The sequence below is a fragment of the Diuraphis noxia genome, unplaced genomic scaffold, assembly GCF_037042655.1.
Source record: "Diuraphis noxia isolate RWA-SAM2 unplaced genomic scaffold, SU_Dnox_SAM2 contig0003, whole genome shotgun sequence".
In the NCBI taxonomy this organism is placed as follows: Eukaryota; Metazoa; Arthropoda; class Insecta; order Hemiptera; family Aphididae; genus Diuraphis; species Diuraphis noxia.
Window position 1 is genome coordinate 47,443,848 of NW_028301713.1, and position 23,330 is coordinate 47,467,177.

The 23,330-nt window shown below is 24.9% G+C and overlaps 2 protein-coding genes across 2 annotated transcripts in view; one reads left to right on the plus strand and one right to left on the minus strand.

Moving 5' to 3' along the window:
- LOC107168990 (serine/threonine-protein kinase pelle-like) overlaps window positions 1-16,936 on the plus strand; it is a 37,230-nt gene extending 20,294 nt beyond the window's left edge. Inside the window, exon 12 of the mRNA XM_089225082.1 lies at window positions 16,696-16,936. Coding sequence (XP_089081208.1) covers window positions 16,696-16,698 — 3 coding nt within the window. The 3' untranslated portion in view covers window positions 16,699-16,936. The remainder of the gene's footprint in view (window positions 1-16,695) is intronic.
- Window positions 1-23,330, minus strand: part of LOC107168988 (uncharacterized) — a 33,005-nt gene that overhangs the window by 4,001 nt on the left and 5,674 nt on the right. Inside the window, exons 3-5 of the mRNA XM_089225080.1 lie at window positions 17,633-17,719; window positions 12,196-12,383; window positions 10,110-11,084 (exon numbers count right to left, since the gene is read on the minus strand). Coding sequence (XP_089081206.1) covers window positions 10,110-11,084; window positions 12,196-12,383; window positions 17,633-17,719 — 1,250 coding nt within the window. The remainder of the gene's footprint in view (window positions 1-10,109; window positions 11,085-12,195; window positions 12,384-17,632; window positions 17,720-23,330) is intronic.

Below are 23,330 nucleotides of genomic sequence, written 5' to 3' on the forward strand. Positions count from 1 at the left end.
TATTATGTGTGTAGCGTTATCTTAGGTAACGAACAATACAACATCATATAAAATCAATGTAGTCAAATGCAGATGAATGTGTAATTAATTAACTATTGTTGCTAAAACCTGGATATTATATTATTAAGTAATTATGTTTGGTTAGATTTCTCCATCGTGTGATAATATTACTAACAATATTTTTCTTTATTTAAAATATGACATTAATTTACAAACATTAAATCTGAAAGCACAGTTTTTTTTTTTAAAATTAAAAAAAACAAACCAACAACTATTGAATGATGATTCTTTTAAACAACCATTAAATTAAAAATTATTTATGATTTAGGAAATTGATTTTTGAATTCATTAAAAAAAATTTTTTGAAAAATATTTTTCAAGAACATCCATTTTTAATTTCATACAATCCTAAGCGTTATATTTTCTGAGAATTTTTATTCCAATTATGTATAAAACAAAATATTTCAAATGATTGATTAGTTAGTTATAATAAAAATTAAAGTTTAGATGAACGGGTAGTGGATCAACATCTTTTGGAGTACCTGATGCCACACTAATACCTATACACCACTACCTCTCTCATCAACTTAAGCTAAATGGTTATTATAATTAATCAGCGATTTTTGAAATTGAATTTAACAAATTAAAAGTGAACGATGTCATTCAAAAGAAATAAAAACTTTATAATTTATTGTCAACATTATTGTTTTTTAATTAATAAAAATAATATTTCTAAAAATGTAAATATTTGTCTTATAGTCTATGAGTAACAATAACAGAACTGACCTACCCAATGAAATTGTTCACATTTAATTATGTTCTGGGTATTCCACTATATGAGAACATGATTAATATCTTTTTTTATTACTCCTATATTTTTTTTACATAAATAATTAACCATAAACTAATTCATTAGAAGTGACTGTCTGGTACTGTTTGGCGCACATGTGCATCATTTGAAAGGCCTAAGAAAATCCCGGAATGTGTTTTTAACCCACCTAAGATGTACGAAGCTCGAATTGAAACCTATCCATTATGGTTTAACATATCATAATAGAAAATGTACAGCTTATATAAAATAAACACTCGGCGAATTATATGGGATAACATTATAAGTTAAGTATATATTATCCGAATGAATAGGTAAGTACCTATGTATCTTTATTGTGTATGCATACAATGATAAATTCAGGAAGGGTTAATTCTTTAACACTTCTACCCCTACTTACGTCTATACTGAAGGTGATACTTGAGGTTATTATTTACTTCGCGCGCAGAATATATTATTATTCCGTATAAAAGTCGCTCGTTCATAAAATGCTGTTATCCGTGTAGACAAACTGCTAAATCACCAAGTGGCTAGTACATTTCAAATTAATTTTTCATAACAAATAATTAATTTAAAATTGGCATTCATTTTAAATACTTATTTATTGCTCAAAAATTAGTCATCAGTTCAATATTTGTAGTGATAACTATTAGAATATAACTAAAAAAAAAATTTATTAATTTTTAAGCCATATCGTTAAAATTATATCGTATCATCGTATCCATATTAATCAAAGAATTTATTTAACACGAGTTATTTCAAATGCTTTTTATAATAGTCATTGATTTAATATATTTATTTAATGAAAACCTAGCTGGAGGTTTTTATCTGATACAGATTTTATACCGACAATTTTTTTTTTATAAATCAATCTTGCGAATAAATAATAACAATCTAAAATAATCTAAGTAATAATGGAATATTTAAATTTTCAAGATTAATATTTTTTAAATAACTTAAAGGTAATATATTTAGCTGCTAACAACTAAATAATAAGTCGTTATTCCACATTTCTACGTTTTAATATTGAATTTCGACAAAATGTAATAAGCTACAAACGCTCGGTAAAAAATAGAGCAAATTGTTAGCTAATTTTACAAAACATAATTAAGAACACAATATGGTATATAATATATGCATTGTCGTGTAAAAGAATAATGGGCCGCATTTTTTTTGCGCATTCTTGCGTGACGCTTAGTTATATAGCAATACCATCAACTAGGGACGACACTACTGATTTTGGGGCCCTGGACAATATTTTAGGCCCTAAATTTTTTTTCCTGCCAGCCATAAAATTATGAAAAATATATAAGTAGATATGGCGCCCCCTCATCACGGAACCCCGAGCATTTGCACAGAGTCACCCCCCCCCTCTAGCGCCGTCACTGCCATCGACACCAGTTTTAGTATTATTAACCAAACTACGGGTAGAAAAATAAAATAGCTAATAATTTTAACACTGCAAACGGTTATAAACTTATATGAGTCAATATCGACGTTTCGTTAAACGGTGTGAATAGATTTATAATAAAGTTTAAAATTAATTAATTTAATAATTGATATTTTGCAAAAATGGATTGTGTTAGGTACATAACAATATACGAATATTATTTGAATTTCAACAAAACCACCAAAAAGTTAGTTATATACACTATTATACATTAGTTAATTACATCAAAATTTGAACTTCAAAGATCATAAAAATTACGAAGAATTATCTATTATATTTTTAAATGTTTAAGTCTTAAGTGAAATCTATATAAAATTAATTTAACAATAATATAGATGTAAAACAATATGTTTTAATATAACTTAAATAAGTATTTAATGTTGCACAAGAGGGGTACAAAAAAGTGGTCTAATACTCCCAATTTAAATTTAAATATTTATGGTTAAAGATACAAATAAATATTCTTTCCAGCGAATTTTTGGGACTTCATAAAAACGAAAACGCGTCGTTTCTCGACGCAACATTATCACTTGTGCTAGTCGAAGTATACGAAATACTCTCGCTGGACAAAATAATAACTAAAAAATTACTCTGATTTCAATTTTTAGGTAAAACGATACTCCGAAAATATTTAACTTTGGATTAAGAAAAAAAAATATATGTTTAACTGATATTCAAAAAAGTTAACATTTTAATAAACGGTGTAACATAATTGTGTACATCACATTAAGTAAAAAAAAGTTAATTTTTTCGATATGAGTGTATACACTACAATTGATGACTCTGTGAACCGGGTATCTATTTAGTGCAACAATCATTAATTTAAAAAGTATTCACCACCTTGAAAATATATTTTTTATGATTCCGAATCGTTACAAAACCACATTGCATAAAAATACTATTTTAATATTTTATATCGATCCTTATAATTTTTTAAAGCTTTCTTTTATTTTTTAAATAACTACATAAAGTTTTAATTCAATATTTTAAAGCAGAATATTTTTCAAAGTATTTCAATACATAAAAATCAAATTTCGGACAGGTATTTTATGAGTTATTAGTACTTAAAATTTAGATGAGCGGTACAACAGTGTATCATAAGATGTTGTCCACCCTAAGTTATTTATAACTTTAGTTACTCAGTTATAACTTAAGTCCAGATACACTTAACATTTTTTTCCGAATTTAGCAACTCAATACTCGTAACTACACGTTTCATTTATTTTTAAATCCAAAATTTGAATTTGAAAATTTACTCCAAGATTTTAAATATGCATTTTCTTGATTTTTGAATACATTTAACTGATTATAACTATATATACAAGTAAATAAATATATAATCTAAACTTATAATAGTTTTATTAAAAATTAAAAAAAAAATTGGTGGGTTTTTTTAGTGCATATAATTTAGAATGTTTAAGGTATAATAGCATATTTTCGGAGCATTGAAATCCTAGTTAAAACTCAGAAAATACACTGCCGATATTAGATTGTCGTGCATCGAAATACTTCGAAAAAAGTAACCAAAAAATACTTTTTTTTTAAACCTTAGTATTATAGTGACACGAAGTTTTCAAAAAAATATTATCAAACCCGTTAATACAATTTTTATCTATAATACATATGTTTAGAAAGTACAAATAGTCGGCAACGACCTTTTTTTTTAACAAAGTTGAAACAATGTCATGTAACTATGAAAAATTATCTGCTATTTGCAAAACTACTTAACACATTAACACCACGGTATTATAGAATAAATATTAATATATTATCAAAATTATTTTTAGATATTCATAGTTCATGAGTTTAATAACGAGTTTTATCAACTTTAGCATTGAATTATATTAATAATATACCTAATATTTAGTTTTTATGATAAAAATTCTGAAATTATACATAATATTCAGTTATTATCATTATTTTTAATACACATTTCGCAAACATAGTATGCATATAGTATAGTATACATATAGTATGGTTCACCATAACTATTTAAAAATATTTTTTCCTTCACTACAACTTATTAATTACCAATTATAAAACGATGATATTGTAAAAAAAAATCTTTTTCTTTTTCTTTTATATCTATATCATACATTCATTATATTCTAGTCATACTTTATTAGATAAATTAAATATTTTAATGGTTTAATAGGTTTGACGTCAAGCCATCTTATACAGTTTTTATCAATTTGAAGTTCAAATTTATGGCATTAAATAACCAAAGTAACGAATATATATATAAAACGGTTTATTTTCAAAATATTTAGATTAATTTTAAGAGGACGTTACACATTCATTTGTTGTATCCGTCTTACAAGTGCATACATAGCAAATTTACGCTCAGCAGATCACACGTTAGCTCCGTTAGTTTAATAAATAGAGTGAATCGACCTATTATGAAACTTGATGCTAAGAATATTATCTGTGTTTTATGTAGTTTTATTTACGATAGTTCAATTTTTATAGCAAGTTATGCGTTTATAAAAAATGCTCATAATCCCCTTAAAACGAAATAATCGTAAAAAACCCATATACAAATATAGATAACATTCTTACCCTTAAGTTTCATTATAGTTAAATTTACTCTAATTATCAAACTAACGGAATTAAACGTGATCTGCTAAGCGTAATATTTCTGATATTTCTGTGTTACGCACTTATAAGACGAAGACAACAAATATGTGTGTAGCGTTTTCTTAAGCTATATCAATCACTATAATTACACCGTCCGTCCTTCAGTATGTGGTATTGACATATAAGTTAATAACTATTATATTAATTAAAATATACTTAAATATTACGATCATATTAAAAATTGATAAACATTAAGAGCCTGACGCGGAACTAGTTTGAATATATTTGCATTTGCAATGAATTATAATTGAATTCAAATTTAACACATCCATTACAGAGTTATTCAATAAAAAATAATTAAAAACTATTCACCAAATAATTTTGTAATCTAAATGTTTTTTTGTTCATATAAATCTCTTTCTCTAATTTTAAAATTCATAATGATTTATTATTGTATTTCATAATTTGGAAAATATTTCCTATTTTGTGAGATTTTTTTTTTTAAATAATTTGAATTGGCTCTAAAACAGTTTTGGAAAAAATGTATCCAACTTTTTTAAAATCAAAATCATCAATTATTAAATTTGCATCATGTATTAATTGATAAAAATTCGAAAACGATAGTAAAATTAGGTAGGAAAAAAGAATCAAATAATTTAAAAATTACGAAATCTAAAAAGTGATAAAGTATTTTATGAAAATTTCTTGTCTTTAAGATAATTTACATATTAGCAATTGGATAAAAAATAAAATCGATTCTGTCCAGAAAAAAAAAATGGTTATGATCAAACAAATATTCCCGATTTTGGTGAATTTTTTTTCACCCTACTATATATCTACTGGATTGTTTTACTTGTGGATTACATTTTTCGTACATTTTTAAATGAAAAATTGTTGCATTTTAGATAAATTAGAACTAACGGTCTTCTTATAACCATCATATAACGTACAAAAAGGCTACGTTTAAGTACTTAGTTAGTTTATGATAGGTTATCTCGTAATGGATGTGAATCATTGTATATATATATATAAAAAAAAAATTATTCTGATAATTTATTTTATTATTATTAGTTATATTAAAATATTAATATTTTTTGAATTGAAAATAAAATAGCTATGTTTGTTATTCTTTGATTGATTAAACAATTTATTTTAAAATTTGATTCTCTCATAATAAAAATTCAAAAATATTAAAGGTTAATAAATTTTCTTTAAATAATCAAAATTTTTTGAAAAATGAATCACAACAAGGTGGTTTACACACGGGGCGATTCGAACTTGCGCATTCGCGATTTTCGAATCGCGGCAAATAATCGCCCAAAATAGTACACGTGTATTTTTGATATTGATATTCAAACGAGGAATAACAGATGCGTTCGGTTGCGAGCGTACGCGATAAATCGCACATGTTTAATTTCAACGCGTTCGGTCACGACCGAACGCGTCTGTTATTTTCCGTTTGAAATTTGAATATCAACATCAAAAATACACGTGTACCATTTCGGTCGATTATATGCCGCGATTCGGAAATCGCGAATGCGCGCGTTCGAATCGCTCCGTGTGTAACCAGCTTTGAAGATGAGTAGATTAAAGAGATTGAATGATTGGTTTCTCGTAAGAATAACATTAATTTAATTTAATCAAAACTATCATTGTGTTTATATTCCCAGATTACGGTTTTATTGTATATATATATTATATATATATATACATATGCATATATTTTAACAAATAATTAAAAATATACTATACTTTTAAGTAGGAACTAAATCAGTGTTACACCAATAACATGTTGAACTACACATACTCGTAAATGTCTTTCCTAATAGATATTTAAATTTATACCCTTCTGTTAAGATATGTTAACCTATTCTGTATCATTTTATTTTTTATTATTTAATTAAAACTACAGATAACAATTAAAATGATTAATAAGCTTTTGAGTAAAACACTTAAAATATAAATGTATTTTTTTCAATCAAAAGACTTAAAATTATATTTTTATTTTGTGGATTTTAATTTTCAACTAAATTTAAATTAAATTGATTTTATGCTTAGAAATATTTTATACCTTAAAACACAATCCATATGTAAATGTCAGCATGTAAATCAGTCAATAAATAGAAAACCCCCCCCCTTTTTTTTTAAACTATTGATTTACAAATTAAGCTATTTAATGTAATTGTAGGAGTAGAAAGTGGTATACATTTCTTATTTCTTATAAAATATTTAAATTTAATCAAATCAAAGAATTTTCTTTGGGAATTAATAATTAATTAACTATAGTCTATAAGTGGTTATTAAAAAATGATAGTGATTAGAATATTGAAAAAATATATGGCCATACTTAGCAATTGTTTTGACAGTTCAAAGATCTCTATACCAAATATAAACGTAGCACTTGGCATTAACAAGTTTGATTAGTATGTCACTCTCCCACCTTTGGTATACTACCGTGCAACTTGACCACGCCTGATGATCTGTTTATGCACTGTAGGTGGGAATGCTACATAAACCACAACTCACTACATATCTTATTTAGCATACAAGACAATGACCAATAACTGAAATGAACATTGTCATACTTGATTTATTCAAGGAAGCTTATTTTATTATTGTATTCCAATAATGTTGTCATAACATGTACAATGTTAGTTGTTTTTATTTTTAGGAGTTTAGAAATAGTCAAAAAATGTTTACCTCAAATAGCCTATAACTACTGTTTGCGTAGTTTTGATTCAGGTTTGGGATATTAAACATACGTCTATCTGTTCTTGAAAATGTTTATAAATTAACTTAAGTAACATAAACAAAACAACTAATATAACATCTAAATGTCAAATGATTACTGTCATAGTGTCGATGAAAAAACAATGATCGCAAGCAGCATCTTCCAAGTTGTCCGTCCATTTTGATGAACCATGGCTCTTATGTAGAGATTATAGATCCACTTTAAAAGACAGATCTATATATATATACATATATATGTTTATCATCTTTAAAGGGATATGAAAAAATAAACAAATATTGTATCTGAAATTAGTAATGTGTTTATTTGCACGAGACACAAGCATAAGTTGCGTCAGACATGCTAATAAAACTTAAAAACTAATTTAATATCAGTTTTTACATTCTGTGTATATTTATGAAAATGAACTATTGTATCATATTCACATAGTTCATATAATTTATTCGACTTATTTCAATCCAGTGAGACGAGTCTTCTCCAAGTTATTATTACCTGGACAAATAACAAAATACATAATATTTATAATGATTTAATCAAAACTAAAATAATTTAACGAATATTCTAGTTTTTGATAACTAACAATACAATCAAGTAATCCTTAATTAATTTCTATCTTTGTAAGCACTTGAAGCATATTTTAAATTTATATAATATAATATTATCATTTATCATAAAATAATGCTAAGTAAATTAATTTAATCTATAGGAACAAGCATTGTTAAATTGCCAAAATTTTCATACTATGTGGATTACTGGCTAATTTTTTGATATTATTGTAAAAATCAAGATATTATCCATATTATACATTATAGCATATTACAAACATAAAAAATAGAAAATAAGTCCAGCAAGATTAATTTTTAATTGTTAATATTTATTTATTTATTAGACCAATTATCAAACTTAAAGTTAGGAACAATATCTGTGTTTGAATGTTAATTTTTATGATAATTCAATTTTATTTAAGTTAAAAGTACCTAAGCCAAAAATTAAAATTTTAAAATTTATATGTATTGCAAAATCTTTGAAGTGTCAAAAAATAAATCAACGTATAAACACAAAAATTGTTTTTAAAACACTAAGTTTGGTAATAGGACAATTTTATTTAATATTACAGCTAACACAAGACTGGTTCTGTTAAATTCAAGTTTTCTATGTTATGTATGGACCAAGAAAGAAAACAAATATTTTGCTGACAACCTTATAAAGATAAGAATATTATCTATTTTAATGATATTTAAATTGTTTAAATTATATAAAATATTAATCTATAAGTTATCAGAAGTTGCTCAAAAATTTAAAAATCAAACAGATTATGCTTTTATCTTGAAAAATTTGATACCTCAACAGAATGCAATTACAAGTGCAGATGTATTCAAATCCTTGAAACGTGGATCAACTGTTATTTAGGTAATAACTTCAATGATGTAACTCAACTAAATGAAAGATTTGATCACTAAATTATAATCAAAAATATCCAACCCGAACCATATTAGCTGTTTTATATTTTAATGTATTGAATACTTATAAAATAGTTTGAAAGTAATTTAAATTTTGATCCATATTATACAAACATACAAAAGAAACAAATAATTTTATCACTTACCTTATCACCGTGTTAAGGCAGTTTAATTTACAATTACAAATTTCCAATGTTACTGTTAAAGCCTGTTTAAGACTCAATTTTCATGTTGTTTGAAATAGGGAGGATTTAACTACGAATCAACCATGTTCTAAAATAGATTTGTGTGTAAAACATTTTCATATATTCATGCATACATACATGGATACACAAAAATATAAAAAGTAAAGAGAGATCATTTCTGTAGGTGTTCCTTTATATACCTGAAGTTTATCCTGAAATGTAACTTGTCACAACAATTATTCATTCATTGTTTAAAATACATTTTCCAGAAAAAAAATATAAGTTGATTAATTAGTGTCAGTGCTAATATTCATAAATGTTTAGTACTTAACAGAAAGCAATTTATATTATGTTAAGGTTTCTATAGTTACAACAATATTATATTCACTATTAAGTTATCATCACAGCTTTAGCTGATATCTCATCGAATCCAAACAAATTTTGAAATTATAACGGTCATATAAAACAAATAATTCAATAAAAACTTTATATATATATATATATGTGTGTGTGTGTGTGTGTATATTTCTGATAATTTAATGAATTATTGCATTATAAATAATACCCTTTGAGAATAACTATTTATATAAAAAATTAATAGGGTGTTATTTTTTTTTAATATTGACACCTCCTGTGAAAAAGCCTGCGATGATAAGTACTATTAGTCATAGTCTCTATCTAATTAGCAACAAATAATAATGGTTTATTCTATCAAGAAAACTTCAATCACTTGAAAATAGAAAGATTTAAATTTTATTTTAAGTCTAAATATAAATTAAAATTTATATTAAGCACTGACACTCAAGCTATTTTATCATAATTGAAGGAAAATAAAATTTAAAATATAATGAGATCTTACGTGGTAGTTTTTTGGTGTCTGAAGGAGAATTTTTTAGTTTCTTTTCGCTTTGAGAATCTGATGGAGGTGACAAACTTCTTTTTTCAGCTTTTGATAAAGGTAAAGGTGATAGACTTTTGGTTGACTTTTTAGATTGTGCTTTAGATTTAGGAAGAGGTGGAGGCGGGGCTTGTTCTTCTAAGCCAGTACTTCGGAATTTTGACTTAAACGTTTTAACAGTTGGTTTCTTCTCACCCACATATTCTTTTTTTTCTACATGAATAGAATAATTTTTTTTCTCTAAAATCGTTTTGGATTCTGGTAATTTAGGTTTAGGAGCTGGTGGAGGTAATGGTCTTGATTCTTTTTTCATGTCTGAGCTAGAATTAGAATCACTGCCCTTTTTACTATCATTGGATAACTTTAATTTCAAAAATTTTTCCCCAGATGAAAGATTTTTCAAATTTTGTTTTCGTCGACTTGAATTTTTGATTAAATTTGAAGCATCATTTCCTATTTGTTTGTCTTCGTCAGATTTTTCATCAGTCATTTCTCCGATTATCCTTAAAAATGGATTTCCATTTTTTTCTTTTAAGCGACGTTTTTTCTCTTTGGCATCATCAGAATCATCTTTTACCTTTTCTTTTTCAATTTTTGGTTTTTCTTTATTTTTATCCAGATCAGCTTTAACATTCAAGATATTTTTTTCTTTTTTAATCCTATCTTTGACTTTTTCGTTTTCACATTTATTCTTAGGTTTGTCACTTTTTGTTTTATTATCTAAAGTAGTAGTACTATCATTCATAGATTCTGATGAAACTCCAGTATCTATTTTAGGTGCACTTAATATTAATTGCCCTCCAGTTTCAGATTTTGAATTATCTAACGTATCATGTTTTGTAAGGCTTTCCTTATCACTCATCATACTATGCCATTGTTCAGTTTTAACTACTTTTAACCATTTTTCAACTAATTGTTGTGCAAGTGATTTCACTTCTGAAATTTTAATTAGAAAACAGTTATCAGAAGTACTCACTATTTCAAGTTTTATACATTAAATTAGTTTAATTTTATATATAAATATATATATTTTATTTTTAGGGAAACCCGTGGCAACATAGGCTATTGGGTATGGGTTGGTACGGTAGGGATTATTTTTGTGTATTTGTTTGTAGTTTTTTTTTTTTTAAGTTGGTAGGTTGTAACACATATTTGTATATGTGTGGCAATATATATTACTAAAAATTCTGGGTGGTTACTTATCCGGGAGCTAGCAACTGCATCCGTTACAAACACTCTGCGTGTTTCCGCAGATTGAGTGTATGACCGCGCCTCACCAAGCCACAATTTTAGATATTATAAATGTTTATAACATCAATAACAGGGTGTCCCGTGAGGATTTACCCATTGAGATATCTTCTGAAATAATGATTATATCGAAATTCTGGATTTATAATAAGACTCACAAGGATAAGAACTAAAATTTTATATTTTTTAATGTTTTGGTAAAAAAGTAAAAAAAATATATTTTTTTATTTGTTTCCAAAAAAATTGACAATATCATCAATTTTATAGTTTATTTTTATATATTAAATTTTATTTTCATTAATTCCTGATTTTTTTTTTTTTTCTGGTTTCGAGAAAAATTGCGAATCATGTAACACCGTAATGTTATCAAACATGTGACCGCGCCGCTCGCATCCCCATACGGCTAGCCCAAAATATTTTCCGTGTTCCTAATGGTTATAATCATATTTTATTTCTTAAAAACTAGAAAAAATATTAAAAATCAGGAAATTAATAAAAATAAAATTTTGAAACGTCAATAATTTCAGAAAAATAAACTCTACAAAATGGATATCTTTAATTTTTTTGGAAACAATTAAATAAAAAATATATGTTTTACATTTTTTACAAAAACATTAACATAAATTTAAAATGAAATAATTGTAGTTCTTATCCCTGTAAATCTTATTATAAAACCAGAATTTTAATATATCCATTATTTCGGGAGATATCTCAATGGGTAAATCCTCCCAGGACACCCTGTATATCAAATGGCGAAAATCAAATAAATTAAAATATTGTATTATATATAATAATTTACCTGTATCATTATGAGTTTTGGATAATTTTTTGACTAATTTTGGTCCGCCATTTGCTTTCAGTCGTTCCATTGTTACAGGTACAATATGAAAAATTGTTAATAGATCCTGAATTAGTATAATATTATCAGTTTCTACAGCATCTTTTAACCAATTATAAATTAAATTCCAACCACCAGCATCCATGAATCTAAAAAAAAAATAGTAATACCAAATTTAGTATCATATACCCAGCATTTATTAATTTAATTAAAATATGTATTAATACAGTATTACAGTGTGATTCATTTTTAATCAATCACACTAATATATCACATCACTATAAATATATATGTATATATTTTAAATATTTAAGTAAAATATAGAATTTATGTATCAAAAATTAAGTTTTAAATAAAACATTGTATATTTTCTAGCTTATCATGATAAGTAAGTATTATATTATATCGTACTATAATTTGATTAAAATAGTTTTTGTAATTTTAAAATTAATACCTGTTACACAAATATTTTATATAATTCTAGAAAATCATTATCACCAACTTTGTCAATTTGTATGCCTTTGTAATTTTATACTAACATAATTATTATTGTGGATTGTAAATTCTAAGTTCAAATTATAGGACAGGAAGTGGCTAAATCTAAAAAAATTACATAGTGACTAAATGCTATCATAAAATAAATCCATCTGTTGTGTACTTTTGCAGTCGAGCGTACCTTGTCATTGAGAAGTCACCGTGATAGATGATTAAATCATTGTATTAATAAAAAATTGATTTGAGCAGTTGGTCTCACCACAATAAAAGATATTTATATTAGACTTATATAAATATATTTTACTATTAATAATATGTCAGGCATAGATTTGTTTGCAATAAAAATTAAAAATAGAGGTATCAAAAGTTGTTTTAAGACATATACCTATCATTAAAATTGTTATGATTTAAAAAAGAAAAGTACTTTAAGGAAATATAAATTTATAAATAGATTCATGTTATTATTTAACCAACAGTATATAACTAGATTTCCTATACGAGTAAGTCAAGATAACCTGGATAATGAATAATCATAACTGGTTGTCTTAAAAATATTTCGGTAATCAATTGAAATAACTTTGAAGTACTAAAAGAAAATAACTGAATGGAAAAAAAACTAACAATAAAAATTAGTCACTAAAATAATAGCAAATTGTACAACCAATATGACAATATCAAAAAAAGTTTATCAATTTTATTTAATTTATTATGACAGTCTCTACAACCATAAACAAATAAAAATTTAATACAGATTTCCTATAGTTGTTTATGTCTGTAAATAAAAATACAACAAAACAAAATAAAATATTTAATTACGCATATTTACTCTCAATTATGTAAAAATAAATGGATTTCTTTTGTTTAGGGGTATCATAAAACATTCTCATTTTAAATCAGAACTGATAAATCTGCGATCAACAATATTGAGTTTTTATAAAAGAAATTCTAGCCCAATCATTACTAATATGATAGCAATTAGATTTTCCCTGACTGAAAACATAAACAAAATGGAAGGTCTAGAATAACCTGAAATATAATTTGACAGGTAAAAGACAAAAAGGGCTAAGTGACACTGTATATATGGCTAGAAAGGAGATAAGCTCTATGAAGGAATTAGTGAAAGTTTTAATAGTTTATGAAAATTAAATAAAGATAAATACAATTTCTAAACTTAAGAAACACATTTGAACAAATATATGATTTTATCTCTTCTGAACTTAGAAAAACATCACTTAGTCCTTTATCGGACAAATTATCAGGATATCAGGCCTGTCCAAAGTTTGAGCAAATACACTGTCAATTTAAGCAGTTTCAACTTTTATGCATTTTATACGTAACACTTGGTAACGACACTACACTAAATGGCATTATGTGATAAATCAAATAAGGTCTTCTAGACCTCTCTACTCCCATCCTGTATTAAGAAAAACCCGTAAACTTTTACCCTATTTCGTGACCTACATTAAGTAATAGTTCCAACAATGGAAATAAATTATGTTTAGTTCCAAAACTCCAAGAGTTAAATGTAAGATTTGAAAACAAATTATTAAATTGCATATGTAATAAAATAAATTTGTCAACATTTTGGTATAAAACTAACAGGAAAATAATTTCAAACTATGTTATTAGAAACGAATAATAATTAATTTTTAATTTAATCAACTCATTGTTTGATTAATATTTATTTAAAAACATTGCCATTATTAGATGTTTTTAGAGGATGTGAGCGCAATATTTATTTTCTCTCATAAACCAAATTGATAAAAACCTTTCACCAAAAATCAATTTTTTAAATTTTGAGTTATTTTTGAGTAAAATCACAAAAATACAAAAATTAGAGACGATAATATTTTTGAGAGATTGACATCAGTTGTATTCTTATTTGACTTTCTAACCAACATTAAAAAAAAAAAATTTTGAAATTGAAATGGTGAAAAATTGTTGTGTTTATACCTCCAATACTTTATAATAATGTACTTTATAATTTTTATAATGAGTGATTTTACACTAAGATTACTCAAAAACACAATTCTGCAAAAATACATTTTGTCCGTGTTGCTTGTAGGATAGAATCAGTTGAAAGAGAAAATAAACAGAGCGCTAATACCCTCTTAATGGCAAAGAACTATACAGTAATGCCTAATACAGTGGCGGTTCTTGACCAATTCCAAGGGAGGCAAAATATTTTTCACATTAAATACAATAAGTACTCAAAAATAGAAGTCATAACAAAATTTATTAATTGTCATAATTTTATATTTAACCAAGGGAGGGGGCGTGATCCACCCTTCCCTCCATAGGACCGCCACTGGCCTAATGGTATATATTATATATTATATGTGAAGTTGATAAATATATTGAATTAAAACACAACTAAATAAAGTTTAATTTAAAAACAATTAATTTATTATTTTTGAATATTAATAAAAAACAATACATTTACTTTATCTTGAATACAAATATAGAGCTATAAGTTAAGAGCAAATTTTTAGGTTTATAAAAGCTTAAAATATGGTGCTAATATGCTCTAAAAAAAACTAAAATATTCTCTTAATATTCCTTAACCTTAAAAGTATGTAGACAATTTTTTTTAGTAAAATAGTTCAGTAAAAACAATAAATAACCGTTATGCATCATTACTTAGGTAACAGGTAAACATTTAAAAAAAATAAAAATGTGTTGATTGAATGATTTTTTATTTTTTAAATTCTTAAATCAAATTTTTTTTTGGCCAAGAAAAATCATAGTTTGATAAATTAACAAAATATATCATTTTTTTACCATACTAATGAAATAAAATTATAATAGAATATATTCTAAAATATGAAAAAAAAAGACTAAAATATATTATGTCATGTCCAAAATATGCAAAATATATTTTTTTCAACAAACTCTATGGTGGATAAATTGTCCATATTTTTCATCCTCATAAAGTTGCATAAAGTCAATACAAATATGTAAAAACTTTAAGATCAGCTTTCTGGTTATAACTTATAACTTACTGTACTACAGGCTACGGCATAAGTCGGTTCCTCAATTTACACAATAAAGAAATTACAAATAATAAATGTTTATTGTTTATAGATTTATTAAATATTATGGATTAGGTATAGATTTTATTTATATAATCCTATATATAATACCTGCTGCCTTTATTATAAGTGCAAAATGCAGTTTATCGATAACAAGATAGCGGGAACCGACTTATGCCTCACTCTGTATATTGTTGTAAGCAAAATTGCCTAAGTCAACAATTTTGAGAAAACCTTATTAGTTATTTTGTATAGATTAGATAGTAGGATTTACAGCATATTAGTTATTTTGAATCCGGACATTTTGGCGTACTGCTGTTTTGGTGTGGGTCTATTTCAGCAAATAGTAATTTTTTTCATAAAATTATTTTAATCGCGTTTAGATAATATAATGTTAGCATTTATTTCACTTTCGCCGGTGCCATATGAACTATATATAATAATAATAATAATAATAATAATATATATATATATATATTATACTGATAAGTGATAATCTATATAACGGTATAAGTAATAAAGATATAGGTAGTTAATCTATACGATGTATCGATAGACGATAATTGAGTAATACAAGATAGTCAAGTAGTCAGTAGTTATAGAAGTCACCATGGCACAAGCAATCAAAATTTTAATAAGTTTTTAAACTTTTTAAACAGGCAAAAGTTCACAAAAAAATAATACATTGATGTTGATAAACGTATTTTAAAATTAGTCAGCGATTATGATAATCGTAATATTATGAGTTTTTTAAGAGGAATAGCACATAATTTAAGTATGATGACCTGAATATTTTTATTCATAATTTTTATAGCATTTTCTTAAACATAACTAATTATTATATACAGTTTTTATACAAAAATAATAATATAATAAATATAATTTTTATAGCATTCTCCTTATTTTAAATTATTTATATATTTATATTTTATAGTGACCTACCTAATTTCTTAAAATGGTCTTACGGCCATACGCCGAAATGTCCTACATCAAGTTTTACTAAAGAAGGTATTGTATATGCTTTATCACAAACAAAACCTGGAGAAATTTAAAACAAAGAAATTGAACTCAAGCCACAAACAGATACTGAAAAACCTATCAAGATCTTTTGAAATGAGAGAGGCCCGACGAATATTACGAAGAGGAGTGCGAAAACACTTATCCAATTTTGAATTACAATACAAACATTTTATCAATGATCTTTTAACGGTAAAAAAACATAGACATCAATTAAAAAATGCTATCTACTGTTCACGTTAGTAGTAGTTAATATTTATTTACATTTTATTTTATTTTTTAACAATTTTAAATTTTGTATACCTACATAATATGTACTTTATTTAGTAATCAATAATAATAAATTAAATAATTAAATTTTTTAATTACTATATGTATATCAAATTAAACACTAGGTACATTATTATTATTTTTTCAACTTTCGTTAGGTTTCGTTTAATATTATCAATTGAATTATGTTATCAGTTATGTCCCGTACCAAAGTGATTACATTAAGCGGCGACCACTGTATTTGTTTTGACATAATTTTTATATTTTTCTTATGGTTCTCATGACTTATGGTGTTATAGCTAACAAGGGTAGTATAGTGCTAAAGTTCTTAAACATTTTAACTTTAATAAAATTTATAGTTTATAGGTGTATATTCAACATAAAATTATTTTTTAAAACCAAATTAATATTTTGAAAATTAAATTTATTGGGTTTTTTTTGTTATTATTATTATTAATTACAACTATATTTGGAATTCATACAGAAAAGCACAATAAAAATGTATTGAAGTTAAATGTATATTTGTTAACTTAACAAAGAAAAAATAATACTCATTAATATTATATATATTACTATTTACTTACATATTTAATAGATGCGGAGTAGATTCTTTTAAAATAAAAACATATAAGCTTTTACTAACAATTTTTTTTGAGAATTTTGCCATCAACCTGAAAAAAAAATGGAAATATATAATAATCTAATATTTGTATAAAAAATTCAAATCTAACAAGAGCAAATAACTAATATTTGTTTAATATTGTAGGCTAATGAAATTATTATCATCAAGGATGAATATCTCGCAATGTTGGTAATTTAACTATCATCAAATATTTGTAAAAATTGATGGTGAAACCAGAGAGGGATATTACTTACCTTCATTCTCAAAAATTAAAATATTATTTCTATGGTTTAGCAAATAACTACAAATACAAATTTTTATAACCATATAGAACTAACTAGGAGGCCCTAGTTAAACCAACTCTGTATAAGCTCATTATCAGATCCCGACTACTCTAAAAAAAAAATTATCAATGATATATGAATAATTAATGTATTTGAACACTGGTATAAATTTATAAGTTACTATTGTAAAATACAACTAAAAGAAGAAGCGATAAAAAGGAAAATTCAATGATGTAATATATTATATATGAAACACAATTCTGAATGGAGATGGTTTGTCAGGCTAGAATATTTTAACTAAATAATTTATAAATTTTCAAATTAATAAATGTTGTCAACATTTGAACTTAAATAGTTATAAAAAAAATGTACCAATATATATTTTTAATATTTTATAACAGCTATTATATCAACTTATGATGGGGAACCTGTATAAAATTTTAAGTTTTTTGACACAACTAATAAAATAATAGAATAAAAACTAAAAAATTGAAAACTGAAAATGTTGAAACAACTTAAAAATAGTTGAAATATTTTTAAAATATTATCTAGTATAGGAATTAATAAAATAAATGTTAATTGGTGAAAATTTCAAATTTCTACAGTTATTAGTTTTGGAATAACTCGGTGCAAGAAAAATTGAGTAAATATCCAATGTTATAAAAATTTGAAATTCAAAAGCTCTTAAAAATTTAATTTGAATTTCCGATAGAAATTTTTATTTGATAAAAGTAGACAAACTTATGAAGAATCTTGTATTGAAGTGTTTAAATCTTAGATTTAAATAGATAATTTTTTATGAATTTCAAACTCAAAATAAATTACACTCTTTATTGATTAATACATAATTAGTCAAGATTTGAACTTTAAATGTTTATAAAAAAAATGTGTGACTGTATTTTTAATATTTTTGAACTACCATTATAGCAATACTTTAGGATCCTTTGCTTTGCATTAAATGTTCATGTTTTTATCAAATGAATAAAATGTTATTGATATTTATAGAAAAAATAACTAAAAAAATTGAAAACTAAAAGTATCCATAAACAGCTTAAAAAAAATTAAAATATTTTGAAAATGTTGTGGTGTATAGTAAATGCTAATAGAAACACTCAGTGAAAATGTTATGTGTCCACGGTAATTTGTTTAAGAGTTACACCAAAATCTAAAATTGATTTACCATAAAAATTCCTATTTTCCCTTATATTTTTTTTTTGTTTTTTGGGTTTTTCCCAATGATTTTGAAAAGGACTATTTTTTTTATTTTGACCTCCTCGATGTACTAATTATATTCACTTTCCTACCAGAAAAGCTACTGAAGTTGAATATCAAGGCATTAACTTGACTACTTATCGTATACACAAAAAAAAACACACGTCATTGTAAAATCAATACATTCATTGCTCCACTCAGAATCGAAAATAATAAAATATTTATACTATGGCAGAAATTGGACTAAGTCGATACATTGAATCAGTGGAATAGTTATGGCCTTATGGGGGATTTCGGGGCTTTGAACCCCTCCAACATTGATATTTTTTCTCTAATAAATTATTTATATACAAAAACTGGAAAAACTTAGTTAAATTAATAATTAAGCACCCTTTTCCCATTTCATAGTCCTGGCTATAAATTTTAAAAATTGCATGAAAATGTTATTTTTTTATAAAGACTGTATTGATTAACGAGTAAACTTCAACAAAAATTGGTTAGCGCTTAAACAATTGTCTAAATATAAATAAACAATAATACTTAAGAAGACGTGAACTTGCATGTGTTGTCTCCATCTTATACAAGTGCATAACATACCAAATTTTACACTCAGCAGAACAATTATAGCTCTGTTAGTTTAAAATGTAAAGTGAATTGACATCTAATAACATTTAAAGGTAAGATTATTATCTAGACAACCTCAAATGCTTTTTGTCATATTTTAATTTTAAAGCGAGTATTTTAAGATGTAAAAATTATTGACAATTTTTAAACACTCATAACTCGCTTTAAAATTAAAATTAAAGCATGAGGTTGTTTGGATAATAATCTTACCTTTAAATTTTATTAAAGATCAATTCACTCTAAATTTTAAACTAACAAAGTTACACATGCTGAGCGTAAAAATTGCAATGTTACGTACTTGTAAGACGAAGACAGCATGTGCAGATATTACTTCCTCTTAAAAGAATGCTACACATGTGCATTGTGTATATCTTATAGTATCATAACTAGGGCTAGGATTTATATGCATTTGCATGTTTTTTTCCTTTAGTCCAAATTGATTGGTTGTCAGATTTGTCCACGATTTGGCTTATTCTCGTTTAAATAGGACCAATTTATTTTTTGCATATTTTGGACATAATGCATAATGCATATAATTGCATATTCATAGATTTTTTTAGAATTTGATATTTTTTAACTAACGTTTTTAATTTTTATAAGTTATTGTTAATTTTAAATGGTACTTCACGAAACCGACAGTTTTTGGTTTATCCTTTAAATTTTTGTATATATATAGCATAAATACTACCTATTTTATCTTAGGTCAAACAATATCCGTTTGTTACCTTATCGTTAGTCGGACGACTGGTAGAATTACTTACACATTGTTATACAGTGATATCACAGAAAAATTGTATTGGTACGTCGTGTGTTGCGTAAATGTGCAGACGTTTATACTTAATAATTTGAATGGTTTTAATAACAGTGTCCAGTATGCCGAAAGTTCAAAGTGAAAATGCCAAGTTAGGTATAATTAAACTAATATTTAATGTAATAATAAGTAATAAAAAATTATGAATTATAATAAATAATAATAAAAAATTTGTTTTTGCATATTTTGGTAAATAAAATGCATATTTTATAATTTTTTATTGCATATAAATCCTAGCCCTAATCATAACATATCATAATGTAAGTTATAAATAATCCATTTAACTTTGCTGTTGAAATGTTAAATATAAAAGAAAATTGTCACATTACATTTTCAAGTAAGAATATTATTTGGTGAATCTAAAAGGTTTCTTTTTAATGAATTAAGTTGTTACAGAATAATGTTTATGAAAAAAATTATATTATTACTATTTTATATTGTTATAATTTTTTAGATTTTTATTTTTTACAACACACATTTTAATATTTAAAAGTAAAATATTTTTAGGAGCTATATGATATATTAATAATAATAATAAATATTTATTTAGCTATTTTGAAATTATTTATATAATATTGATATTTTAGAATTACCCTACAATGTTTATCACTAAAGTTCTAAATTCAAATTACATTTTAAATTAATAATATAAGTATATGAGCTTTAATTATAAGTATTTAAAGATTAGATGAATGGAGTATAGAGCCACAGGTATACCAGAAAATGTTGTACCACTACTTTGCTCATCTACACTTCAAATATTTATTACTAAATAATATTACCTAAACAAAGTTTCATTTTCAAATAGGTGAGTATCAAAATATAAAAACATTTTAAAATAACCTATCTACGTTTTTAAAATAAAGTATGACAAAAATAAATAATTATAAACAAGCATGCATTGTTATAAAATTTTATCAGTTGGTTAAGATTATACCTACATCAAAACAATTTTTAAGAGCTAACAACATAGTTATAAAGTTATATGCTTTTACCTATTATGGATTAATAACCTGGAGGATAATTTTGATATAGTACTTAACATTTTTTTTTTTTAATGGCCAATCATAAGTAAAAATATCTAAATTTAAGGTCATCTATATATACCAATATATAAAATGATAGCGTTTGTTTGTATGTTCAGGATAAACTCTGAAACTACTAATTCAATCATTGTGCAGTTTTTTAAAAGTAAGGAGAACATCACAGAGAAGGTTTTAGGCATAAATTTAGTCCAATAAAATTAGTTATTATTGATTATAATAAATGTATAAATATATATATATATTATACATATTGTGCGGCACGGTAAACTTTTTTTTTGCTTAGGATACAGTACATTAATAAAAAAAATTCGAATAATTTCTGCATTATCTAGATTAATTTGCAACCTACTCCTACCAGTGATTGATCACACTCATGCTTGGGCATGGTTTAAATTATATTAAAAATCTTAAAATGTGGCCTAATCGATCTCAAGATTAACATATTAATAATTTCAAATCAATTTTAAGTTTTTTTCAATAAATGTATTTTATTTTTACATATTTCTACTGAGAGTATGCAACTCCAATTAGATAAGCTTTTATAAAATTTTCAATGATAAGTGTTTAGAATAAAACATTATGCAAGTAGCTATACAATCATCATATAATTTGTTTCAACACAAAAATGTAAATAATAAAGCTTTACAGGTTAACAAAAAAATATCCTTTATATATTATATTATGGTAGTAAAATATTAAATTTGATTTTAACTTTCACACAGTTACATACAGAGTTAGAAATTTTACAAAATATATAAAAATTATAAAATTAATTTCAAAATATTATTACTATTTTATTAATATTATTTTATATTTAGGAATCATTATTATTATACAACATGTTTACTTTCTTGCAGTGGCGCAACTAGATCTATTTTGAGGAGGGGTTATACATATAAAAAAAATAAATTAGCAAAAAAAAAAGTCTTCACTTTGAAATATTTGACTTTTAAAAACATTTCGGGAGGGGTCACAACCCCCAAACCCCACTAATGGTTGCGCCATTTCTTTCTTGAGTTCTAATCAAGTACATTAAAAGGATTGAAAAAATTCTTCAAGAGTTTGTGTTAAAAAGGATAATAATAAAAATTTAACTCGGTAATAATAGGTACCTAAGTGGGAAACCAACTTAGCTCTAACATAAACTAATAAGATGGATCTGATATCCAACCCAAGCAGTATAGTGATTTGAAACCTAAACATTTTCCGTGTGTGATTCAACCTTGAAAGTTTTATTACAACTTTTATTTTAAATTATGAAAGCTAGAAAATAGCTAATTGAAAAGAGAAAGAAAATGTGAAATTTAAAAATTAATCAATAAGTACTGATAAAAAAACAACCAATTTTAGCTAGATTTTTCTTAAGCAACGTAGATCTCCAAGACTGAAGAATGGATTTTAATATTTAGGGTCTTGTACTCTTGTTTGATTCAAATTGGCTAGATAAAGTGCAATGGAGAGTTTCAGAAATTAATTTTTAATAGTTAATTCACTACAAAACTATCCTTGTAAATCATAAGAACATAAAGACATTAATTGTACATAAAAACTTAGTAATAAAGGTGAAAATTTGTTTAAAATGGCTAAAAAAGTATAAATTGAGATTCTCGTTGAGATTTTTAAAAACAATACCTACAACTTAAGAGGTCAACATTTTAGAAATAGAGCACTAAAATTTGAAGA